Source organism: Narcine bancroftii, chromosome 10 (assembly GCF_036971445.1).
Source record: "Narcine bancroftii isolate sNarBan1 chromosome 10, sNarBan1.hap1, whole genome shotgun sequence".
NCBI lineage: Eukaryota > Metazoa > Chordata > Chondrichthyes > Torpediniformes > Narcinidae > Narcine > Narcine bancroftii.
The window spans coordinates 93,478,199-93,500,996 of NC_091478.1; the positions used below are offsets into that span (position 1 = coordinate 93,478,199).

The 22,798-nt window shown below is 40.2% G+C and overlaps 1 protein-coding gene across 5 annotated transcripts in view; it reads right to left on the reverse strand.

Annotated features, from left to right (window-relative positions):
* spg7 (SPG7 matrix AAA peptidase subunit, paraplegin) overlaps positions 1–22,798 on the reverse strand; it is a 48,204-nt gene that overhangs the window by 19,401 nt on the left and 6,005 nt on the right. For 3 of the 5 annotated variants that reach the window (XM_069901885.1, XM_069901884.1, XM_069901883.1), the window contains exons 1-8: positions 10,611–10,827; positions 9,545–9,647; positions 9,373–9,462; positions 8,783–9,024; positions 6,064–6,203; positions 4,983–5,085; positions 2,221–2,346; positions 410–572 (exon numbers count right to left, since the gene is read on the reverse strand). In XM_069901885.1, coding sequence (XP_069757986.1) covers positions 410–572; positions 2,221–2,346; positions 4,983–5,085; positions 6,064–6,203; positions 8,783–9,024; positions 9,373–9,462; positions 9,545–9,647; positions 10,611–10,802 — 1,159 coding nt within the window. In that variant the 5' untranslated portion in view covers positions 10,803–10,827. Of the gene's footprint in view, positions 1–409; positions 573–2,220; positions 2,347–4,982; positions 5,086–6,063; positions 6,204–8,782; positions 9,025–9,372; positions 9,463–9,544; positions 9,648–10,132; positions 10,548–10,610; positions 10,828–14,801; positions 14,908–22,798 lie in introns of those variants that run through there. The other 2 variants (XM_069901888.1, XM_069901886.1) reach the window with 2 other exon arrangements.

Sequence of the window (22,798 nt, forward strand, 5' to 3'; positions counted from 1 at the left end):
CCAAATATTGTTGCGGCATTCAATTTACATTTGTAATTTATTTCTGAGAAAGCTCTTGAGGCTAAATGTGAGCCAACCATATCACTGGCACAAATTTTGAGAACAGTTACTAAACTTAGTGCACGTCGAGGGATTATGGACCTTTTGAAGGGGACACACAAGGTGTTTTTTTTAATATATATATATATAAAATATATAAAAATTTGCTTTCTTTCTGCTTTCAGAACTCTGTTGTTGTAAAAGCATATTTTATAATAAAAATCAAAACTTGTAAACCAGTATGCTTTTTCCAAAAAGCACTCACCACTGAAATCAATGAGATTGAGTACAATAATTAGCAAGTTTTCACCAGCAGTATGTTTAGTTTTATATAGCTCCAAATTCTTCTTTGCAACTAATTTCTCCTCACCTCCAATCACTTCCACAAACTCTGATCCAGCCATAGCCAAGAATGGAACTTGAGCTTCAGATGCAACAGCTTTTGCCAGAAGTGTTTTGCCACACCCTGGTGGTCCGAGCAACAAAGATCCCTTTGGAACTTTGGCACCAAGTTGCAAATAACGGTCTGGACTCTGAGAAGACAAGTATATAATTTTACTTTCCTTCCTTTCCAAGTGTTCTGTTTGTATATTAAAATTACGTTTGACCGAACAACAATATCTCAAGGTACTTTTTTTATTTTATGAGTGTCCTTGTTTTATTTGTCCAGTCTTTGAACTTCATAATTAGGCAAGTTTTCAAGTCTTAAAAACAATATAAAAGGTAAAAGGCAGAGTCAAATGTGACATCTAGAGCAAAACAAACTGCTGGAGAAATGCAGCATCCACCAAGGCAAAGGGTGAGTTGATGTTTTGGGTCAAGACTGCATCTTTCAAAAAGCAAGCTGGCATAGGAAGTTATCAGATTTTAAAATACATTTTCAGGTCACAAGCTGAAACACTAGGAAGGATAGCTTTTTTAAAAAAAATATCTGCAGAAATTGACGTTAATTAAGAAACATCTTCGCAAAGATTAAATGCAGCAAGACACCGTTGGTATCAAGCAAACAAGTATACTTTAATTGGGAAAGAACTGGTTTCATGAAAATAGACGAGTCAAAAATACAAGCAGAACTTCATATATTAAAGATTTGAAAACCCCTCCTCAATGTATTAAAGACAAAATGTCTGAGATAGTCAAATATTCTTGGTATTAAAAGACAAATCAAATATTCAAAGCAACTTTTTTAAAAACTGATAAGGGGATCTTCTTCTCAGTATTGGTTTTGAGGCAGATCTCAGGAAAAAATATACACATTATCATATATTCCATTGCAATAATTAATTTTTTCATGAGGCAATAATTTGATCATATATTAATGCACTGCAAGTCATCCAGCTTCAATTTACTTCAGTCCCACATCATTTTCTTTTCCAAGTTCACATGCTCTACAAAAATCTCATGTACCTTAATCCAGTCATAGCCACAGCAGTTATTTGAAAGCTCACAGCACATGCCCAAATGATTTTAACCAGATTTATTTCATTGTGCAAAGTAAAGTTGAATTGAAAGTATAGTATGGCAGAGCTATACTTTTGACATTGTTCCAAAAGATTTTGGCCCATTGGGATAGGCCTCTATATCTTTCACCATTTGGGCAATGCATCTCCAAAACAAGAATTCAATTTTTTTTTTTTAAGGTTGCTTAACAGGTCACTGATCAATGTTAAAGGCAACATAGCTTAGTTGTTATGTTACCCATTGAAAACTTAACATCTGTATCATTTCTCACTCTCTCCCTACTAAATCTTCAATTAAACACAACTTGCTGACAAGAAACTTTAAAGCAAAATCCAATCTGCAAAATCTGCTCTTCCAAGAAACACTCAAAATGATAAGCTACTCCACGAGGCCCTATATTTATTGCAAATCATTTTCTTCACCTTTATCCAGAATGAGCTCCTTTAGGCTACTTCTATGCATTTGGCTAAAAATAAAAAGGGCATCATGAAAAATTATTGTAGGCTTTTATATATAAAAATATAACTCATAACTCCCTTCAGTGTTTTATCCATTAACATGGACATAATGGACAATTGGATTATTGTGAATTCCAAGTGAAAATGCATCTTCAGCTACATGTTGAAAGCCTTGTTATTTTAGATCCATGTCGAAGTACTATTTTGTAAATGCAATTTGTTTTATGTTTAAAAAAAAAATTCCAAACCAAATTCCTGTTACCTTCAGATAATCAACAAACTCGTTAACTTCCAGTTTGGCCTCGTGCATTCCTGCCACATCCTTAAATGCAACTCCTTTTCCAGATTTTCCATCCACAATCGTAAAACGAGCCATTTTCAGCTGATTCTAAGCATTAAGCAGAAAATATAGCATGAATCAGGAGATAAAATACATATACAAATAGAAAGTACGTTGATGGGCACCTCATATTCTGTGGGGTAGTCTATTAACCAACAGCTTGAACATTAAATTCTCCAATTTCATTCAAAACCACCTCCTCAGTTGGTTACCCTTTCCCACTCACACGCCCATCTCACCATATCCCCTTCCCCCAGTTTCCATCTGACCACTATACCTTCTTCCAGTGGTTCCATCAAACTCCTTTCTTCAGCAATCGTCTCCATCTGCACCCTCCACTCACCCCCTCCAGCCTCCATCTGCTGTTCCCCTTTCATTTTCTGTCCACTTCCATCTATTCCCATCTTCAAGTTCATTTATTTGTAATTCAATTGTACCAACAACCTGATGAAGCAGCATTCTCCAGTCCACAGTGGCTGAACAATGCAAACACAGGTACAGACATAACACACATACACAATACATAAGTATATGTATTAAAGTAAATATTATTTCTAAATAGTAGTCACAGAGAATTGCATTAGCAGTCATTCAGCAGTCTCACTTCCCGGGGAAGAAGCTGTTCCTCAGCCTGGTGTTTCTGGCTCCAATACTTCTACATCTTGTTTCCAACAGAAGTAGCTGGAAGATGCTGTGTGCTGGGTGGCAGGAGACCTCCTTAATTTTGCAACCCCTCTTTAAACAATGATCCCAGTAAATCATATTGATAGCAAGGGAGAGGGTTGAGGAGGAGGGACATGCCAGTGATCCTCTCTCTCAATTTTATGGTCCTCTGCATTGATCTCTGATCAGATGTTCTACAGTAACTGTACCACATTGATGCAGCCAGCCAGGCTCCTGCAGAAAGTTGACAGAATGTGGCTGGTAGCCTTGCCCAGCTTAGCCTTCTAAGGAAGTGCCTGTCCAGGGTAGGTTACTCCCTAAATGGGCTCTGAGGAACTTGGTGCTCTCCACTTCCAAACTGTGTAGTGGAGGATGATCATCCCTGGTCCTCCTGATGTCCACAATCTCCTTTGTCTTGTCCATATTGAGATTTAAGTTGTTATTCTCACACCATTTCACAGGATTTTCCACCTCTTCTATTTCAACTCATCGATGTTGTTGATGAAGTCAACTACTGTTGTGTTATCTGCAAACTTGATGACTTTGTTGACGCTGATTTCACATTGCAGTTGTTCGTCAGTAGCGTGAACAAAAGTGGACGGAACACACAGGCCGGAGGTTCACCAGTGCTCAGAGCGATGGTGCTCGACCTTTTGCTATCAACCCAGACAGACTGCAGTCTTTCTGTTAGGAAGTCTAGAATTCAGTTAGAGACAGGTGTTGAGTCCCAGTAAGGACAGCTTCTCCACCAGCCCCTGGGGAATGATTGTATTAAATGCTGAACTGGTCAATGCACTCCAGCTGGCCAATGAGGTGTCGTTCTCCAAATGGGTCAGGACAGAGTGGAGGGACAAGGCAAGAGCATTGTCAATGGAATGGTTCCATCTATAGGCGAATTGAAATGGGCCTGGTGTCTCTGGGAGGAGCACTTTGATAAGTTCCATCATCAGATGCTCAAAGCATTTCATAATAGTGGAGGTCGGTGCCACAAGCAAGTAGTCATTGAGGCCTATTACTTTTACCCTCTTTGGTATTGGGATAATAGTGGCCGGCTTGAAACTGTGAAAGCATGGACTGCTGCAATGACGTGTTCAAGATCTCCAGAAGTAGCTTGATGAAGGGCTCAAGTCCGAAACATTAGTTATATATCTATTTTTGCTATATAAAATACACAGTTAGAGTGAAACAAATCCGTCCAAAGCAATAGCATGGATCTCCCAGTGGCCACCCATTTCATTTCCTCATCCCATTCCCTTGCTAACATGTCTGACCACGGTCTCATGCACTACCAGACTGAGACCACCCATAAAATGAAGGAAAGACAACTCATCTTCTAAATGGGCACCCTCCAATCAAATGGCATTAAAAAATATCAACATTCCTGGCTTTCATTAAAACCATCCCCTCCCCCTCACTTCTTCCCCCAGCTCTGTCTCTCCCTTTTCCGAGTCTCCTTTCACATAGACAGAATCAATTCTCACCTCTCCCATTATCATATCCAATTAACACCTTTCTTTGGTCTGGACTCCTCCCCCAGCTGGCACTGTCTGAATTCTAAGATTTCCTGGGTTTTTTTTGCTCATTCTGCTTATTCCTTGAAGGCTCAGTCCCAAAATGTCGGCAATATATCTTTGTCTCCTATGGACACTGAAAGACTGGCTGAGTACCTCGAGTATTTCAGTGTGTTTTTACTAAAGAACAGTTAGGGAGTTTCTCCAGCATTGTATTTTTACCAGGAGATATTATGCTGGATTTCCCTCCTTCACTTCCAAGAGTGGAAATCCCACCCTGCTTTTCTCCAAGGGTTGTGGAAGTTTGACCAAAAGTTCCAAACCAACTTCAGAATACATAAATGACCTTTAATAAATAAAAGGCACAACAGCAATTAAAATAAAAAACATTCAGATTCCACATATCTAAAACCCCAACTTTGAATGGACTTCCTGTGATATGTACATTTCAAAAGCATTGACGTGATTCATAGAAACAAGGATTAACTTTATACAATTAAGCATACTTACAAATGCACTAAATCCACCTTCTCTTCCAGCCATTCCTGCAAGCCGAAATATGTACCAAAGAATTGCCACTCCCACTGCAGCCATTCCCAGGGCATACAGCGCACTTTGGGGAATAAAAATTATTTAATTAATTACATTTTAACAAAAATCACACCTGCAGCAAGTTCTATTACAAGCATGATATCTTAATTTTATTGATGTTCTTTTGAAATATTTTTTAAAAAATCAGAACACAACCATCTGTTGTACAACCAAGTTGTACAAGAAAATCTGCAGCCGCTGTGATTGTAGTTTGCACAAAAAAATGGTGGGAAACTCATCATGTCACACAGCAATCTTTGTTCAACAAAGCTAAAGATACATCACCAACCTTTCGGGCCTGAGCCCTTCAACAATATGAGCAAAATGCAGGCAGGTGTGTGAGTAAAATGGTGGGGGAAGGGGTAAGGGGAGGAGTATAGGCCCAGAGACAAGAGGTAGATATAGGTGGGAGGGCAGAAGAACAAAAAGTTTAAGTCATAGGGGATAGCTCTCAGAGTGGAGAGGAAAGAGAGTGGAGAGTTGGAGGAAAGGAGACAGAGGAATGGCCAATGGAAACCGGTGAAATCAGGGTTAAGATGGAATATTAGGTGTGCTCCTCCAATTTATGGGTGGTCTCATGCCTGAAGTAGTGACAAATCAAGGTCATTCTCCTACCCAGCCCCATTCCCTTGCCTTCTCCCCATAACCTTTGAAACCCAGACTATTCAGAGAGCTCACAATGTCTTCTCACTGCTTCCTCTGGGTAGAAGGTACTGAAGACTGGCATCTCTTAGTTAAAAAGGTTTCTTTCCAACTCTTGAACCTCTTGGGTGACTCTGACACCACAAAAGGACTGCTTATGTTGTTGCAACATTGCTTTTATTTCATATGCTACGATAACAGTGAATACTATACATCAATTGTATGTAACATCTCATTTTAATTTATGTATACTATTACTTTTTTTTAAATGAAATACCGGTTCAGTTGCAGCGAGCAGGAATTTCAGTGCATATGTATATGGTGCCATGTATATGACAATAGCTATCAATAGACTCACTTTCCAAAGAAACCCGTGCGTTTGTATGACACTGGTATCCTGTCCTTTCCATCAATCCCGAGTTCATTTTCAGCGGCCCGCAACTTTTCTTCAAACTTATCAATGTTAGCTACCTGCATTCGATATATCAAAGCTAATCGCTATAAAGAAAGTAAAATTAAAATTAAATGCCATGAACAAACAAACGATCTACTGGTGCAGCAACATGCACCATGTCCTTATCACAATTAGTTTGCAACTGTATTCTTCCAGAATATTTCAGTCTAAATATTTAAACTGGAACCAAATAAAGTGAACATTTCATAAAATCAAACAAGTAGAAAAATGAAACAAAGTAAAACATGTAGAGGTTAAGGCAGAGCATCAACTTCCAAACAGAAAATCAGGACAGGTTCAGATTCAGTTGCAAGGTTTCCACATCTGAATAGTCTGCAGAACATGTCATTTAGTCTTACATTATTTTATTGACAATTTGACACTGCACAAATGTTTCGTTCAAACCACATCCATAATCAAAAGAGGTGATTTTTCTAATGGCATTTCAAATCTGTTCAAAAATTGATATGTACATTTGTTATTGTCTCGCTGTTCTATTCCCTGCAGGCTTAAATTAAATGTAAACTATTTTTCGTCATCCAACGGATGAAAGGTGGGGTGGGGTAATGATATTAACCATGACAATCCCCAAGAGCAGAACATCACACTAAATTTAAAAAAATAAAATACATGAGGAAAATATGTTTGGAATCAGGAAATGTCAGCAAATAACTCTTAATTTAGTACTGGAAGGTGGACGAGTGAAATCTGCTGATGCAATTAACATCTTAGTAATTGTTAGGAAAATTTTACACTGAAGTACAAGTATTGCACATAACAAGCAGTTTAATTTCTCAAAATGCTTTTAAAATGGAATCAAAATGGAAAACTTTTTTTTTTTTAAAAAGTCTTTCTCCCTGCCAATATTTAAACACTTACTATCCAGCTCATTTCCAGTATCCGCCGTTGTGTGTTGCCCACCCTTAACTGTCCGAGAGAAAGCAGTGGTAAACCACCTTCTCAAACTGTTGCAGTCCTTTTCATGCCTCCCTTGAAAAGCCTGAGAGCAATTGTCAAGGGCTGAAAATATATCATTGGAGTTGTATCAGTAAATAACTATGGTGCATTTGTAAGTGTACACATAACTGCCGTGAAGCATGCGAAGAGGAAGTGAATATTTTGGACAGTGGGCAAGGTTGCACTTAAATGGGTTACTGTGTTCAAACTTTTTGAGCATTCCTATATTTGTGTTGATAAAAACAAAGTGGGCACATCTCAACACGTTTCTTTTACTTCATAATAAAATAGAAAGGCTTTTCAGAATGGGGGGGAAAAGACGGGGGAAGGAAAGATAAAAAGATCAGTTATCAACGTATACTTAGTCCACTTCCATCTTATCTATAGTATTTACAGTGAAACTGATAAATTTGCGATTTGATTGATCCTGAAATCCTGGTGGTGTGGCAGCTGGCCTTCTCGCTCCGTTTTCTTTTACACCTAGTTCACTAGAAAATTTATTATATTCGATGTACAACATCTGAAAAATGATTTTAAAAATGAATTGAGCTACACACTTATTTATTTTGAAGTTCTATTTAAATTTAAACGATACTGTGAATGATTTCAAATTTAAAAGAATCCTTCTTGACCCATCTTTGAGTGGCCTCAGCCGTACTATTTGCAGCTTGCATTCTTGCACCCAACTAAATCTAATACAGACGCCTAACCTTTTAAACAGGATTGTTGGGACCGGACACCTGCCATTGTTCAGAATCTTGCAGATTTCAGAATCATTTTGATTTTGGTCTCTTTAAGGCCAACTACCTGAGTTGCACTGCCATCCCTCACCCACCTGAGTCACGCTGCCATCTCTCCTGCCCGAGACCCGCTGCCGTCTCTCCCCCCCCAAGTCGTGCTGCTGTTTCTCCCCCTCCCACCCGAGTCACACTACTGCGTCTCTCTCTCTCTCTCCGCCCCCCCCAACCACAGTACCAGCGCCAGGGGATCAGGCTTCTCACTTCTCGGAAGCCCTGTACTGGCACAGCGGTTTCAGCTGCATGGGGGATTATGGGTAACGATGATGGCCACTGAGCCGCCATCACCGGGCCAACTGAAAGTGCCACAATGCTAGATAGGCATCAGTATACATCCATTCAGAGGTGTTTATAAAGTAGCAGAATGACACGGGATATTTCATGAGTTGAGCAAGGATCATGTTCGGCAGGAAGAGTACTTAAAAAGTAATGATACCACTAATTAGTAATGCAGAATGTGACGGGATACATGGAAGTTGAGCAAGGGTCATGTTTGGCGTCAAATTCCTTCTTTGAAGAGAAGATGTCATCTACTGAAAAAAATGCCGGTTTTTGGAGGTTGCTGGTTTTCAGAATCCCAGATAAAAGATTAGGCACCTGTACAGAAGGAAGATTTATGACATGTTGTGAAATATTAGCATAATTTATGTCTCACACAGGCAGTAATGAACCAAAATTTGCTCAATTAATTCACCAAAGCCTTTACTAAGAAAATGCTGTTTTTAAAACCAACGCTTATAAATGAGTGTCCAACTAAAATACATCTTGCATGTTATTCCCGATCTTACCCAAGATGTTGCAGACTGTTAGCACTCAACAAACTTATCACAATAATTTTCTCAAAGTAAAAAAAAAACTTTGGGGCTTACCGGTCTACCAAATACTACAGCTCCTGGGTGAAGGTAAATTTCTACAACATCACTCTCTGGAACAACCTGGACTCTGGCCACTTCGCCCTTTGCCAACATCTCCTGAACAAAATCATTCCATGAGATATTTCCTCCACTGCTGTTGATGGAATTCAGCAAGCTCATGATAACTGCTATGATAAATAACGTCCTTAGTCGCTCTCTATACATTTGATCTTCTCTCTCCCGTCTCCTTTTCTCTTCTGTTTGTAAAAATAAATCAAACTATGGAATTAGAAATCAGAAGGAAGGAACAAGAATTGTTCCCAGTTCAATATCAATATTAACAACAGAATTTACACATCATCAGAACAAATGTATTGATTGATATAGAATGAAAACAAAATTGTGAAACATATTTATTTACACTGTAGTAAAAGCTATATTATTGAAAGAATAAATAATTTTCTTCTATCATATTATATTTTATATTGTTAAGATTCTGGTCCAAAAGTTTACTTTGAAATGTTCTTTTAAATGTGCTTGGGATTTCTTATTGTCATTTTCAAATTAAACATTCACTTGTAAAAATAAGCCAAGTATTCAAAAACCTTCATCTTCTTCAGGGCTTCTCCCTTTGGATTTCTCATTCCGTTTCTGATCTCGAGATGAATTTGAAGTGCTAAACTTGTATATGCCATCTATGAAACACAACATTTTAGTTTAAGAATGAAGGTGACAATCTCTTGAAACAGAAATATTAAAAAAATATTTCTCACCCACCTAAAAACTGGCAAATCCTTTTTGGGTCTTGTGTCAATTGTCTTAAAATCTGTATTCTATTAAATTCTTGGAATTGGTGGGTTAATGGACGAGACAAGAAACTCTGTGAAAATAAGCAAAAGAACACAAACAAATACATTTTGTGGTACACTGAGATTTTTCCAGCATACATTTGTCAACAGGAAAATGGCTCTTCCATTACAGAAATTCTTTGCTAATACCTCATTGGTTGCCAAATTCTTCTTTATAAAATGAACAATTCTGCAGTTACTGGAGTGGACCAATTTGACATAAATTTGTAAAAATAAATATCCAGTGCATTTAAATAACTGTATCACAACAGATCTGAGGGACCAGTGGTCATGGTTCTGGACAAGCAAAACCGAGACAAAATGCTCAATACAGTAAATTGTGAAGCTGAAATTTCTAAATACAGTTTGTGGATTGCAATCAGAAAATGATTACATATTCAAAATTCCTCTACAGCTGGATGTAACCCTAAGTACCAGCCTCACATTCAAAATCTTTAGGAGGATTAGGTAAATAGTCAGCCAACTATGCTGTATTGGGCTCGCAGTCCACACTCACCAGCCACATATCAACTCACAATCACCATTTCCAGATGCAGTGGGTGAACAACCAAACTCACTGCATCCAAGACTGTGGATTGGCTTCAGGTGGCATCCCATTAATGGCACACCCTTGGAAGTAACCAATAACCTCAATGTCTGTATGCCAGCCTGCCCCACTGTAAAATCAAGGGTTGAATGCATTCCAGTAAGCCAGTACTCCTTGACCCCATGTCAAGTTCAGAACAGAAGGTGAGATGCACGAGCTTGTCTTGGACATCCAATTTTGAGTGAGCACATACAATAAGGCATAAACAGAGAAAAAACGAACAAGCCATTCCGCCACGCTATTTAGTGCGTTACGCAACCGTCGATACCAATTTCGAAACACGAAGCAGCAAAGGGCCGCTTCAGACTCCCATCGGTGAAGATGTTGAGAGAGGGAGGGAGTCATTCACGGCGTTGTCCGAGAACCAGGAGGACCGAGGAGCCCTCACCTTGAAGATGGGCTCTCTGTTCTGGTGACAGCCAGCTCGGCTGGGTCCTTTAAGTTCGCCACCACGGCAGGCAGAACCCCGCCCCAGGCAGAACGTCCGAGCCTGGAAAATGTGACTATTACAAGGCCACAGGAGGAACGGGCGAGTCGAGATCGAGCCCAGCTGCTTCTGTAGCGCCCAGAGGGCCGCCATCTTCACTCCCTCCCCCCGCCGCTCACGTGACGCACTGCGCAGGCGCAACGTGCTGCCCACGGACCTGACCGCTCTCTTGATGGGAACCCCCTGAAAACATTGATCTGCAACTTTTTTTTAAATCGATGTGTTTTTCCGCTGAAACTTTACTTCGGTCTTTCATTCACACAGACTGCTCCAAGACTCGGTTTAATCACCGACAACTTGATCACGTCTCCCCCCTTCCACGGGCAACAGGCCTCACCCCATCCACGGGCAACAAGCCGCTCCCCTTCCACAGGGACCACTCCCTCCATCGCTCTCTTATCCCCCCCCCCCCCCCATTCCTAATCTTCTCCAGCCTTTTAATTCAGACACCCCTTGCTCATACCCTGAAGGGCTCCGGCCTGAAATGTCAGTAATAGATCTTTATCTCCTACAGACGTTGCAAGACCGGCTGTGTTCCTCCAACCTTTCTGTCTTTTATTATTATGTTTATTCCCAAAAGTTTTGGTGCACAAATTGTTTTTATTAGTAAGGAAAAAAACCTCTAAGTACTGGAAACCAGAATACATCTTCACCAAAGTTAAAAATAAAAAGAGTAAGATCATGAGTGAATATGTAATCCCTTGTTTCGGAGTGATGGAAACATTTTCAGAGATCTAGAGATATTCTTTTATAAGATATATTCATTGTATTTTCAGCATCACCTTTATATGGGAAAAATCATCTGCTGATTTAAATAGCACTTAAAGCCTTTTGAGAGGGGCAAAAAAAATCAGCTTACTTGTCCTCATCGAGGGCTCAGTAGTGGAGAGGGTCAAGAACTTTAAATTCCTGGGTGTCAGCATCTCCAATGATCTGTCCTGGAGCCTCCATGCTGATGCAATCACGAAAAGGCTCGCCAGCGGCTAGACTTTGTGAGGTGCCGGAGGAGATTCGGTATATCACGGAAGACTCTGGTAAACTTCTTCAGGGGTACCATGGAGAGCATTCTGGCTGGTTGCATCACTGCTTGGTGTGGAGGTCCCAACTCTCAGGACAAGAATAAATTACAGAGGGTTGTGAACTCAGCCTGCAACATCGCAGGCACCAGATCACTCCATCAAAGACATCAACAAGAGACAGTGTCTTAAAAAAGCAGCCTCCATCCTCAAAGACCCCTCACCACCCTCGTGAGATGGTGATAATATGTACGCTTGCACTAAGATGCTGATGCAAAGCACCAAATTTCATGACTTGTTCATGACAATATATACGATTCTGAAATTATATTCAAATAACTTTGAAGTTATTGTCCACTGCCCTTCTTTTACTCCAAAAGAAAGTGGTATTCCTTCAAACCACCAATCAGTTGTATTGTTTATAAACACACTGCACGCTTATCAGCCGTTGACACAAAAAGTCTATGATAATCGTCGTCATCTGTGTGAATGAAACCACAACAAAAATGCATACATTCTAATTTTGTGGGTTACCATGGCAAAAAGTTGCAGTCAGAAGTTACTCTCTAAATTAGCAATGATTGTTTTTAGGAGAGACAATACCAATGTCCCCAAAAATATTTGGGAAAGAACCCGAAGACTTGGGCAGAAGCAATATAAACCTTGCTTTGTTTAGTATCAGCATTATTGAATTAAGAGGGCAATAGCATTCTTTCCTAAAAAGCTAAGTTATCAAATCTAATGGATCTCCCTCTATTTCTCATCTAAATGAATTTAATGGAGCTGGTTTGATGTGCTTTTTATCACTGTCAACTTTATGGTCAAATCACCGGTCATTGCTTATTTGGTGTAGAAGTTGGCTGGAACATCCAGGCTCAGCCCCCCAACCCTCCAACTTTGCTGTTGCCCAAAGGGGGAAATTGTCATCTGATGTCAAAGTCATATTTCTGTTGATGTACAGGACACTTTGGATAACAAGGGATAAATGGCAATCCTATCTCAGAAATGGGTATGAAGGTTCAGGTACAACCTGTGAGTCTGGTGTTTCAGGGTGGTGGCTGGTGAGAGAAAAGGTTGCAACAAGGAGTGACCTCACTTCCAAGAGGATTATGATATCACAGTGCAACCAAATGGTACTAGTGTCCCAGACTTCAGATATCCCCCAGGTTAAAGAACAACACTGGCAGAAGCTGCCACAGTGAAATGAATAGAACTGGTTGGAGTTAAGAAGTCAGTGGTTCAATTAAATCAGTATAAATGTGTGGAAAAATAAGTATAACAAGCAGTCAATTCAGTCTTTTATAAAAGAAAAGAAAATATTAAATTAACCAGTGTGTGCGACTTCCTGGAGAATGAAAATGGCAGGTCATCTCAATGCTTCAAAGCTGTAAAGATTTATGAAGAGAGCTGAGACTGAGGTATCAACAAAAACAACTTCCTTTTAAGTATAATCCTTAACATTGTTAAGCATCCTAATGTTCTAAACAGTTTTAAAATATGGGTTACAATTGAAAAGGTAGTATGAATTAGGATACAGACAATAGAATCTTGAATTAATCCTTTCAGGGAGAGTGGCTCAGAGATCACAAGAATATTCCAGGAGCAATGGTAAAGCAGAAGTCAATTGGCAACAAAGAGAAAGCTCACCATTGGTGAGGTACATACCTAGCACAAAGGAAGTAGGCTGGAGACACTAGAGTCAGTCATCAAAGCCCCATGAAACACTGCAAAGTTCCTCAGAGCAATTTCTTGTGCACAATTAGCTTTAACTGCATCACAAATTAACTTAACTCCATCATAATTTCAATGTTAGGGATGTTTGCTAATAATTGCACCATATCCAACTGATTTGCAACTTGGCATAAAATTAAGGAGTACATGCTTTAATGCAACAAGATTGGGAAAATATTCACGCACTGGTTGATGAGTAGCAAAGTAACATTCATTCCATCACAGCTTCAGCAAGAGTCTCACAACCTTCCCTTGATATTCAATTTCTTCCTTTTTCAATATTTTTATGAACATTGAAATTTCACATCAAAAAATAGAGTACATATGTTTAAAGTCGAAAAGATACATTATACTTAAATCATATTTAATCCAAAGTACCCCACATTTTAAATCAAAAAGATTATATTGTACTGATACTTTATTATAAAAAAGAAAAATCTAAACCCACAACCAAGAAATAAGCTGTTTGGCCAAAAAAAACAAAAGACAGAATTCTTGATATTCAATTTCAAAACTGAAGGCTGGTCCTTCCTCCAAATCAAAACTTAGTGGATTGGTGGGGGGAGCCAGAAGGGTTGTAGTTGTAAGCCAGAAAAAGCCACATAAATCCCATAGTGAATAGAGTAGTTCAGAAAGAACATGTTGTGGTGAATGAGTAATGAGAATTTATTGCAATATATCTAAGTGCAATATACAGACGTATTAAAATTCTTTCTTGCTGCAACCAAGCAGAATGAACTTTCTGGAACCTCAAAATGTTTTATTCCTCTCCTATCTGGATGAATGGAGCTCCAGAAATACTATCGAAGATAAAGAGCCATTTTGACTTGTAAATACATTCCTCTAAGGTTAATGGATCTAAATTCTGAAACTCTATAAATCACAAAATAAATGCAGTTCCAAAATTTGTCTTATAACCACATTTTCTTGGACAATTCAGAATATACAATAAATTAAAGTATTACTCACATACTGCAAATGTATTTAATTAAAAAAACACCTGGGCAGATAAACCAAAATTTAAGTGCTTTTGGATATTTGTACTGTTTAACCCATCATGCATTGAAACTACAAAATTGTCTGCCCAAGTTAAATTGCGCAGCCAAATTTCCTATGGTGTGATTAAATTGTTGATGGTGTAAAGCCATTGCATCAATCCAAACAACCATCAAAAAGAGATAAGATTAGAAAAATTACATATAATGTACTTAAAATGAAAATCTCTTGCTTGGCGTGTTTACGGAAACTTCCTGCTTTGTTCAAAATTAACAAGGATAAGTCAGTTTTGGTGCTGCCAAGGTCAATTGACATATAAATCCGGAAGAACGCTGTTGGCATTACATACCATTGCACATTCATGGAATACAAGTGTTTTCTGTTCATGTAGACTCTCATATTCTGGGCAGGTGCACGGATGGGAGTATAAAGAGAAACTGAAAACATTGAGATTTCTGCAATAGTAAAGAATGATACTTTTGTCAATAATAGAACATTCAGGGATGCATCTTCCAGAGTAAATGAATAGACAAAAATAATCAATTTGCAGTGGTTGCTGATTGGTTACTTTTGCTTTATATTGCTGGAATAACAGGAGTGCAGAAGCCAGTTTACAAAAGCAATACAAGATAGTTCTCAGATATCAGAAACGGAAAGAGAAAATGCTGGAGAAAAATTATCAGAAATGCCGGTCCATATCACCTGTCCCTCCCACCTCTTTATACTCTCTTCTTCCTCTTCTCCTTCAGTCCTGCTGCAGGGTCTTGCCTGAAATGTCAACCATCCTTTTGCCCCTACAGATGCTCCTTGAAGTGCTGAGGGCTGTGTTTTTGCTCAATATTTCATTATTTATTGTTGAGGCATTCTGAATACAGTGTAGCGGCCATGTAGAAGGCCAACAGTGCGGAAACACGAACTGTCACTGGCGCAGTTCTGCAGGCGTGCGGAACCATAATACGGACCTCTGCATACTCACCTAATGGACTGCACGTGAGAGATGCTGTGTGCCAAGGAACGGCACTTTGAGCTGCTGAGCCTCCTGCCAGAAGGTGCAAGACACTTACAAGGCTAAATTTAAACCTGCCAGTCCCGTGGATCGGCAGCAATCTCATAGTGACGTCCCACTTTGTCCCGTGGAGCCCGGGACATGTAGTATATGAAAGAAGCCTGTAAACCCTGAATAAATCAGTCTTGAGTTGACTAGTCTGGCGTGTGTTTTTTGTATTACTTCAGTATCTCTACCGTACAACAGTATATATTTCATTCAGAAGCCACATAAAGAATTATATTGTGAGCATGCCAATAATAGTCATTTGTTGCAAGTGAACGAAATGCCCCAAAAAAAATGATAATGTGAGTCATCTTTCATATATTTTATCTATCTAAATTTTAGCTGCCTAAATAACTACCAACCAGTGGCACTCACATCTACAGTGAGAGGCTGGTGTTGAAGCACATCAACTCTTGTCTGAGTGGTGATATTGATCCATTACAATTTGCTGACTGCAGCAACATATCCAAGGCAGAAGCCATCTTACTGGCTCTATACAAAACTCTGGAATATCTGGACGGTAAAAATGCATACATCAAGATGCTCTTTACAGATAACAGTTCAGTATTCAACACCATCATCCCCGGAAAACTGATCAGCAAACTCCTTGGGCCTCAATACTCCACTGTGCAATTGGATCCAGGATTTCCTCACCTCTAGCCCCCAATCAGTACGAATTGGCAAGAACATGGGGTACCATATAGCTGTACTTAACCCCTTGCTCTACACGCTTTATACCTACAGCTGTGTGCCTCAGTACGACAACAACAGCATTGACAAATTTGCTGACGATACCACAGTTGTGAGCTGTATAAAAAGACACAATGAGTCAACAGACAGGAGGGAAATTGAAAACTTGGCTGAATGGTGTACGAACAACAACCTCTCACCCAATGTTATCAAAACCAAGGAGCTGATTATAGACTTCAGGAAAACAAGAGGTGTACAATCCAGAAATCACTGGGGTATCAGAGGTAGAGAGGGTGAGCAAATTTAAATTCCTAAGAGTTGTTATCTTGGGAGGACCCAAAATATATCATGAAGAAAGCACAACAGCTCCTCTGCTTCCTCAGGAGTTTGCAGAGGTTCAGTATAACATTGGAAACTTTGGCAAACTTCTACAGATGTGTAGTGGAAAGTGAGAAAAAGTGAAACCAGCTGTATCACAGTCTGGTATGTGGCACCAATACCTCTAAGCAGAAAGCCCTGCAAAAAGGTAGTGGACATAGCTCGGTACATCACAGGCAAAACGCTCCCCACCATCAAGAAAATCCACATAGAATGCTGCCATCAGAGAGCAACAGCAATCATCAAGGATCCACACCATCCTAGACATGCTCTTTTCTCGCTGATGCCATCAGAAAGGAAGTATGGAAGCCACAAGACGCATGCCACTAGGTTCAGAAACTGCTGCTATCCCTCCAGCATCAGACTCCAAACAACAGATTCAATCAGAGATTCATTTAGGGCTCTTACTTTGCACTATTTTTAATATTCCAACCTTAAACTCAGTTATCAATATTATCAATGTCAATAGCAACAGCATTAACAACAATTTACAATTATACATTTTATACAAGGTTTTCTGCAGAGTTCAAGCTCTTTCCATCCCCTTCCCTCCTCCCCCCCCCCCCCCCACCTCCCATCCTCAACTTTTAACACTAATGAACCATAGTTACACACAACATTCAAGACACTCACAACAAAGGTATAAGACGTATATCAGGGCTTTATGGATTTGTCATGACACGGCAGCCAGTGCGTGCTCAGGCTGTTTTTTCTCTTGACTTTTCCTGGTTGGGATGGGATGGACCTTCCCCTCCTCCTCCCCCCTCCACTGATTGAGGGATAGACAGGGAAGGTAAGACAGTGAGGTAACAATGGTCTATACTATAATCGTGCTCCTATGAAATTTAAGTATGGTTGCCAAATTTTCAAAAAAGTGTTATACTTTTTCTGAAGTTGTAAGTAATTTTCTCCAAGGGAACACAACTTTGTATTTCTGCATTCCAGTGCAGTGCTCAGGCAGGAGTTGGATTTCCAGATAACTGCTATGTACTTCCTGGCCACTGCCAAAGCTATCATTACGAATTGGATTTGAAATTTGGACATTATGTTTCCCAACAGGAACAACTCTAGGTCCTGAAGGAATTTCTTACCTATAATTTTTTTTCTAGGACTTGGCCTAGTTCCACCTGTTATGAGCCCAGAGGACTCCAAAACCCAGCAGCAATAGAAATTCACCAAGACAACAGTTACTTAGACAAAAATTGCTTTTTATTTTCTTTAAACATAAAAACAGATCAAACTTTAACATTACGATTAACTTAACCCCCTTCTGATTCTAAGTGCATGTGTATGAAATGTGTACTTGTTCAGGAAAGTTCTTTGATTCACAGTCCAATCATTTCCAAGTTCAGCAGTATCAGGCAATTCTTATACAGTGCACAGAATTTGCATTTATGAATTTTCACCAAGCTCTGGTGCTTAAAGTTAAATGGAAGGTTCTTGATGGTTTCAGAGAGAGATTTGTTGCTCATTGGACAGACACAAACTGATTTCCTCCAATCAGTCACTTCAGTGTCTTGCCGAAGAAACGCCCCATCATGGGTTTTCCAAATGATAACCTTTTCTTCCAGGTCACCACCGAATTCTTATTTCCCGAGAAACACTCTAGCCAGCCATTTCCTCTTGTATGGACTACAAGAGTTTTGAACATGCTGAACTCAAAACTCACAACCAGTCTTCAAAATGGGGTTTTCAACAAGCCTTCCAGCTTGCAACATTGCAGCCTCAAAAGCTACTGTAGAACTCACTTCTCTATCTCTAAGAGAAATCCTGTTGGTTCTTTCCCCGCTTGTAAAAACCAGAACTTCTTGCAGGGCTCCAAACCTTATATTAGCCTCTGTCTATACATTGTTCCATTTGCACCTACTTCTGAAGTTCCTTCCAAAGCAGTTCCATTGTCTTTTGCAAAGCCACTGGTGCCTGAATGTCTAGCTTCAGCAAAGCTGTTGCATTTTAAATGGGATGTGAAGTGTTACTCTGTTTGTGAGGTGACCCACACTGAACCCCCCCCCCCATAATCTATCTCTTTTAAAGATATATTTATATGTCATATAACCCATAACACGCCAAAAGTCTCACCTTGGTACACATCCAAGTTGTGTGCACAGAGGTTCCAGTCTCAATGCCATATCGGAAGTATTGGTCTGATAATTCTGGTTTAGATCTGTTCAATTTTTGCAGCGTTAGGTATAGCTGGTGTAGAAAGTTGTATTGTACCAGCCTGTACCATGCATTGATGATTGGAGTCATGCTGATCCGACACAAGTTGGACCATCACCACTCATCAATTGTTATTCCTAGATCCAATTCCACCCTCTGGCTTGATATGTGATGACTTGACTTAGGTCCTTATGTTTCCCCTTTGTCTATGTCATTGCACGCTGGTAGAGCCATAGTTGGACCTCATTTTTCCTGCTGAAAAATATCTTATCTTATTTGATAAATCATACTTATTCCTGAGTTGTTCAAACAACATTACCTGCCCCTGCACACCTGATGCCATTATGACAACAAATGTTCAGGATTTTGTTACCTACCATCAATGGTATTCATCTATTTGGAGTCAGGGGTGTTTTTGGGGACATCCCAACCTTGATTCCTAGATATTGTTTTTTTTCCCAAATGAAGATCATTTGTTTTAGTATTGGGCTGCCAGTTTTCCCAGATAACAATTTAACATCCCATTTATAAGGACCTCTGCTGCCTTCTCACCTACCACATGGAAGTCAATTTGTGCCTAGGATGGTACACCTCCCCCTTCAAAGAGTGAGGCAATATATCTCGACTGGGCTGCCCAATAGTATTTTGAGAATTCTGGCATTCGTAATCTGCCCAGAATGTAATCCCATTCTGCACATTATTTGATACTGAATATTTATTTTTTTCCCGTATTGTCAAGTGAGTTTGTTCACATTTCCCTCTTTTGTATGCATATCTTTTTTCTTGAGTAGAATTTACAATACTAATCAGTAAAAATTCTGCGTGGCCCACAAGAAAAAGAATCACAGGGTTGTATGTGATGCACTGACAATAAATTTGATTTAATTTGTAAACATTATTTCTACCTTGATAGTGAATCCCAGCTGAATGACCTAATGGTAATATCTGAATCATTGCTCATTCACATTTTTTAATTGGTCTATTGATATGCTTATGGGAAAATGTATTTAAACTCTGGGGATTTTACTTGCTGCTCCATTTCAGATATCTTTAGAGCACAAGTTTGTTTTTCCATTTTGTGAACACAAATAAACTGGATATTTGAGTGCTTTGAAATTCTCCACATACATTTTCTCAAGATAGTTAAATGTCACTAAGTAAATGTTCTATCATTTGGAATCAGCATTTTTTTACTATTTTTGGGCAGTCCCAATTAGATTTAAGTGTCTGCTTGCTGTCAACATGTAATGATAAATGATAGGTCATTGCACACAAGGTTCTGGAGAATGAAATGTTCCTACAATGCATCTCCATTCAAGACCATTTTGTATGCAAATTATCTGGTATGGAGATGGTCCTGTGCTGGGCAGACCAGGCTCATGCCCTGGAAGAGTGAAACACAATAGGCTGCAGACACTGAAATGCTGGAGGAACTCAGCTAGTCTTTTCAGTAACTATAAGAGACATAGAAACATAGAAGATAGGAGCAGGAGTAGGTCATTCGACCCTTTGAGCTTGCTCCGCCATTCAACGAGATCATGGCTGATCTTAAAGTTCAGTACCCCGTCCCCGCCTTCTCTCCGTAACCTTTAATACCCTTATACTGAAGAAATAGATCTAATTCCCTCTTAAATATAATTAATGAACCTGCCTCTACTGCCCTCTGTGGCAATGAATTCCACAGATTCACCACCCTCTGGGTCAAGAACTTCCTCCTCTTCTCGGTCCTAAATGGTTTGCCTATTATCCTCAAACCATGGCCCCGGGTTCTGGATTTTCCCATCATTGGAAACATCCCATCTGCATCCACTTTGTCCAGTCCTGCCAGAATTTTATATGTCTCTATGAGATCCCCTCTCAATCTTCTAAACTCCAGGGAGTACAATCCCAATTTGCGCAATCTTTCCTCATAAGTCATTCCTGCCATTCCAGATATCAGCCTGGTGAATCGCCTCTGCACTCCCTCCATTGCAAGAACATCCTTCCTTAGATAAGGTGACCAAAACTGCACACAATATTCCAGGTGGGGGTCTCACCAAGGCCCTGTACAGCTGCAGTAAGGTATCCTTGTTCCTAGACTCAAACCCTCTTGATATGAAGGCCAACCTACCATTTGCCTTTTTAACCGCCTGCTGTACCTGCATGCTCGCCTTCAGAGACTGATGTACAAGTACCCCTAGGTCTCTCTGCACTTCCCCATCTCTTAATCTATTGCCATTCAAATAGTAATCTGCCCTCCGGTTTGTATTACCAAAGTGGATAACCTCACATTTATCCACATTGTAGTGCATTTGCCATGTATCTGCTCAGTCCCTCAATTTATCCAAATCACACTGGAGCTTCCTGACCCCCTCTTCCGTGCACACAACCCCTCCTAGCTTAGTGTCATCTGCAAATTTGGAGATATTACATCCAATCCCCTCATCCAGATCATTAATGTAAATTGTGAACAGCTGGGGTCCCAGTACAGATCCCTGTGGTACCCCACTGGTCACCGCCTGCCACTCAGAAAACGAGCCATTTATCCCAACTCTCTGTCTTCTACCTGCCAGCCAGTTCTCAATCCACATCAATACTTTGCCTCCAATCCCATGAGCCTTGATTTTGGAAGCCAGTCGTTTATGCGGGACCTTATCAAAGGCCTTTTGGAAGTCCAGGTACACCACATCCACTGGCTCTCCCCCATCTATTTTACCTGTCACCATCTCAAAGAATTCCAATAGATTTGTCAAGCACGATTTACCTTTTGTAAATCCATGTTGACTCCGTCCGATCCCTTCTCTGCTAGTCATATGCTCCGCTATTACATCCTTAATAATGGATTCCATCATTTTGCCCACTACTGATGTAAGGCTCACCGGCCGATAATTCCCCGCTTTTTCTCTACCCCCCTTTTTAAATTTTCTTCTTTGGCTTGGCTTCGCGGACGAAGATTTATGGAGGGGGTAAAAGTCCACGTCAGCTGCAGGCTCGTTTGTGGCTGACAAGTCCGATGCGGGACAGGCAGACACGGTTGCAGTGGCTGCAGGGGAAAATTGGTTGGTTGGGGTTGGGTGTTGGGTTTTTCCTCCTTTGCCTTTTGTCAGTGAGGTGGGCTCTGCGGTCTTCTTCAAAGGAGGTTGCTGCCCGCCAAACTGTGAGGCGCCAAGATGCACGGTTTGAGGCGTTATCAGCCCACTGGCGGTGGTCAATGTGGCAGGCACCAAGAGATTTCTTTAGGCAGTCCTTGTACCTTTTCTTTGGTGCACCTCTGTCACGGTGGCCAGTGGAGAGCTCGCCATATAACACGATCTTGGGAAGGCAATGGTCCTCCATTCTGGAGACGTGACCCACCCAGCGCAGCTGGATCTTCAGCAGCGTGGACTCGATGCTGTCGACCTCTGCCATCTCGAGTACTTCGACGTTAGGGATGAAAGCGCTCCAATGGATGTTGAGGATGGAGCGGAGACAACGCTGGTGGAAGCGTTCTAGGAGCCGTAGGTGATGCCGGTAGAGGACCCATGATTCGGAACCCATACCCTTTTTAAATAGTGGGGTAACATTAGCTACCCTCCAATCCATGGGTACTGATCCTGAGTCTATCGAGTTCTGGAAAATAATTCTTAAAGCATCTGCTATCTGAATGGCCACTTCCTTGAGTACCCTAGGATGTAGATTATCAGGCCCTTGGGATTTATCTGCCTTCAATCCCATCAATTTCCCCAAGACCATGTCCTTAGAGATACTGATTTCTTTCAGTTCCTCCCTTGCATTAGTCTCTATGTTTCCCAACATCCTTAGGAGGTTATTTGTATCCTCTCTTGTAAAAACAGAACTAAAGTAAGAATTTAATTGGTCTGCCATTTCCTTATTCCCCATTATATATTCCCCTGATTCCGACTGCAAAGGACCTACTCTGGATTTCACCAATCTTTTCCTCTTGACATATTTATAAAAGCAGTCGGTTTTTATATTTGCCGCAAGCTTACTTTCGTAATTTATTTTTGCTCTCTTGATTAATCCCAAAGATATACTGTCGATGTTTCAGGCCTGAGTCCTTCAAGTAAAAAAAAATTAGAAAAGGCAGA